Source organism: Aptenodytes forsteri, unplaced genomic scaffold (genome assembly GCF_000699145.1).
Source record: "Aptenodytes forsteri isolate BGI_AS27 unplaced genomic scaffold, ASM69914v1 Scaffold325, whole genome shotgun sequence".
Taxonomy (NCBI): Eukaryota; Metazoa; Chordata; class Aves; order Sphenisciformes; family Spheniscidae; genus Aptenodytes; species Aptenodytes forsteri.
Genome location: NW_008795575.1, coordinates 137,405 through 140,344, shown reverse-complemented (window position 1 = coordinate 140,344; position 2,940 = coordinate 137,405). Strand labels below are relative to the sequence as shown.

General features: G+C 44.9%; 1 protein-coding gene across 1 annotated transcript in view; it reads right to left on the bottom strand.

Annotated features, from left to right (window-relative positions):
* The window catches only part of EHMT1 (euchromatic histone lysine methyltransferase 1), a 74,394-nt gene that overhangs the window by 61,900 nt on the left and 9,554 nt on the right, over positions 1-2,940 (bottom strand). Inside the window, exon 2 of the mRNA XM_019472843.1 lies at positions 2,004-2,091. Within this exon, the coding sequence (XP_019328388.1) occupies positions 2,004-2,091 (88 nt within the window). The remainder of the gene's footprint in view (positions 1-2,003; positions 2,092-2,940) is intronic.

Genomic DNA, 2,940 nt, shown 5'->3' with positions numbered 1-2,940 from the left:
ACCTTGCACTTGGCCTTGTTAAACCTCATGAGGTTCACACAGGCCCACTTCTTGAGCTTGTCCAGGTCCCTCTGGATGGCATCCCGTCCCTCTGGCGTGTCGACCGCACCACTCAGCTTGGTGTCATCTGCAAACTTGCTGAGGGTGCACTCGATCCCACTGTCTCTGTCATTGATGAAGATATTAGACAGTACTGGTGCCATCCTCCTCACTCAAGGAAAATGACTGTTCAAGCAAAATCAAAGAGAGAAATCTCAGACTTCAGGGTGCTTTTCCATTCCACACATCCCAGCTCCATACGTTGCCACTCATCCCTGAGACAGGGCTCAAAGAAACTATTTCATGCCATCTTGCAAGTCTGCTGTAATGATTTCATGTTCACGCAACACTCAGAAATGTAAATTCTTTGCCAACGCTAAACACTGTTATTAACAGACTTCAGAGACATTAACTAATTGAACTCCTATGACCATCACAGCTGGGTAACGAAGGTCAGCGAAGAACAATGCATATAGCACAACGACTACGCAAACCATTGTCTTTTACACACGTGGTATGCTTGGGAAGAGAAGGATACAATCTGAACATTACCACAAGAATGGAGACTATGCAGTTCACATTTTAGGACCCTTCTTTCCCCAGTAACAGAACTGGACAATAAGCTGAAGTGGTTGGAATTTGAGCATCTCGTGAAGCCTCAAAACTGTTCCTGCACAGGGACGGTTCTCAGCTTCCTTTTGATACACAGCATTTGCTTTAAGTGAAAATCAGTCAAGACATACAAGGCGCAGAAATGTCTCTCTTCCCACCCTCCTTCTGGATTTTTACCTCCATAGACTCTTTGACACATACCTTAAGATCAACCAAGAGCTCAATAAACTAGCTTTATAGTCCTGAGCCAAGCAAGGCAAGGGATCAAAGCAAGAGTCTCCTCCCAGAGCCATGCGACCTCCCACTAACATCTCAGACTTCGTCTCTGGTCTGCCCAGACCAGAGGTCCATACACAACCGGCGTCAGCAGCAGCACTCACGTGCTCCCAGTTAATATGCAAGCACAGTGGCCACATCTGACGCAGCATTCAACATTTTGCCTGTTCTAAGCTTTATTTTCTAACTAGAGCAGCTTGACAAAACATTATGCTGGACGGAAGATAAAGAAAAAGCAATACTGTACTCACACACATCTGAATTAAGTCTAAAATTTTGCTTCTAGCTAAGAGTAGGTATTTTGATGGGGCCAGTTCAGTGCTTTTCTAATGCTCAATTATGGAAAGGAGAACAAAAATACACCAAATCCCTGCAGAGCTATGAGAAGTAACTAGTCAAGGAATAACAAAGCCATGGAAAGGAGGGAGGAGGAGATAAAGGGCGGTGGGTTTTTTTCCTAATCCCACCGACACATTTATTAAGCCCTCAGATTTCTGTGCATGCAACTCACAGACAACCACGCAGGAAAGACTTCGTCAAATTAACATGTGCGCTGCATCCTGCAAAGTAAAAGCAAGCAGAAACAACGCAGAAGCCACGAAGCATCCCATAACGGCATGAGGTGTGGAGTGTCTAACCCCACCGGCCATCCCGCAGCGATTGGTGCCTGTTCTGGAGCAACAGAGAAACTCATAGGAAAACAGAAAGTTAACTTTAATAGAGGGAGGAAAAGGGCTAGGTCATCATGTGGTGGGGATCAGAGTTCAGTTAAAACCAGTCACACAGAGGAGGTTCAAAGTAACTCCTTTGTGCTTCACAGCCACACCAAAGCAGAAGTGAAAATGAGATATAATTCTTCAGGTGGGTGGAGATGGGTGGACTGAAAAGCAGATTTGCATCTTCTGGGGAAGAGCCCTGCTCAGAATAAACACAGGAGGAGAACGGAGCCACTCTGTTTGTGGGAGCACACCTGAGACGCTCGGGGGACAGAGCACATCTCCAAGCCCCCAGTTTTGTTCCCATCATGTGCCGACCTCACGAGCAAGGTCTGGCCCTCAACCGAGGCAGGTGCTCACCTTCCTCTTTGTTGTTGGTGATATCTTTCAGCAGCTCAGTCTTCATGCAGGCGTCTTTCCTTGTCTCTCCCTTACTCAGCACTGTTCGCTAGGAGTGGGGAGAGAAGGGACGGGGGGGGGAAAAAGGAAATATCACGGTTTAGCTCAATGTTCATACACACGTTGCATTTAAAAGAAGAGACAATCATGGACACATCCTGTTTACATCACGGGCAAACTTCATTCTGCAAAATAACGCTGCCAGGAAACTGCCACCAAGGCACAGGTCAGAGATAAAAAATGGCAAGGCTTGCCCCAGCTGACAGCCCATCTCGCCCGAGAAGCAGAGGGGCTTCGAGCTGCACCCAGGGCTGAGACCTCACAGATCTTTGGCTAAGATGCAGCCAGTTTTTCTGAGTGTAACACGCATGGGAATCCAGCTGAGTATGTCTGTACAGGCGTGGATTAAAATGGTCAGGAAAGGCATCTCAAGGAGGCGACCCTTATTCCCCCAAAACTTCTTAGGTTTTGAGCGGGGTGAGGCAGATCTATCAAAATTCTCATTACACATCATTTATTGACATTTACAGCCCAAGTATGCTTTTGGTGGTTTTGATTTTTTTGTAGTTCATTCAAATGTAACTTATAAAATGCAAACCCCATCAGTGAGCTACAGCTAACTCATCATTCATAACATCCATGTTTATTAAAGTTAGTGAGCTCTATTTTTAATTCAATAGAAAGTAATTTTTCCTTTTCTCCTCTCTTTTTTCCTTTTTTTATTTTTTTTGTAGAAAGGGAACACCTGCTTGTCTCCTCTGCCTTTCACATGCCTGGAGTCATGTTGCTATCAGGTTTGCGCAGCCTTAATACTTTCTCTTTCTGGTTTTTTTTTTTTTTGAAGTGGCAAGACAAAAAAAAAAAAAAAGTAACCAAAAAAAACAAAAGGGAAAAAGTA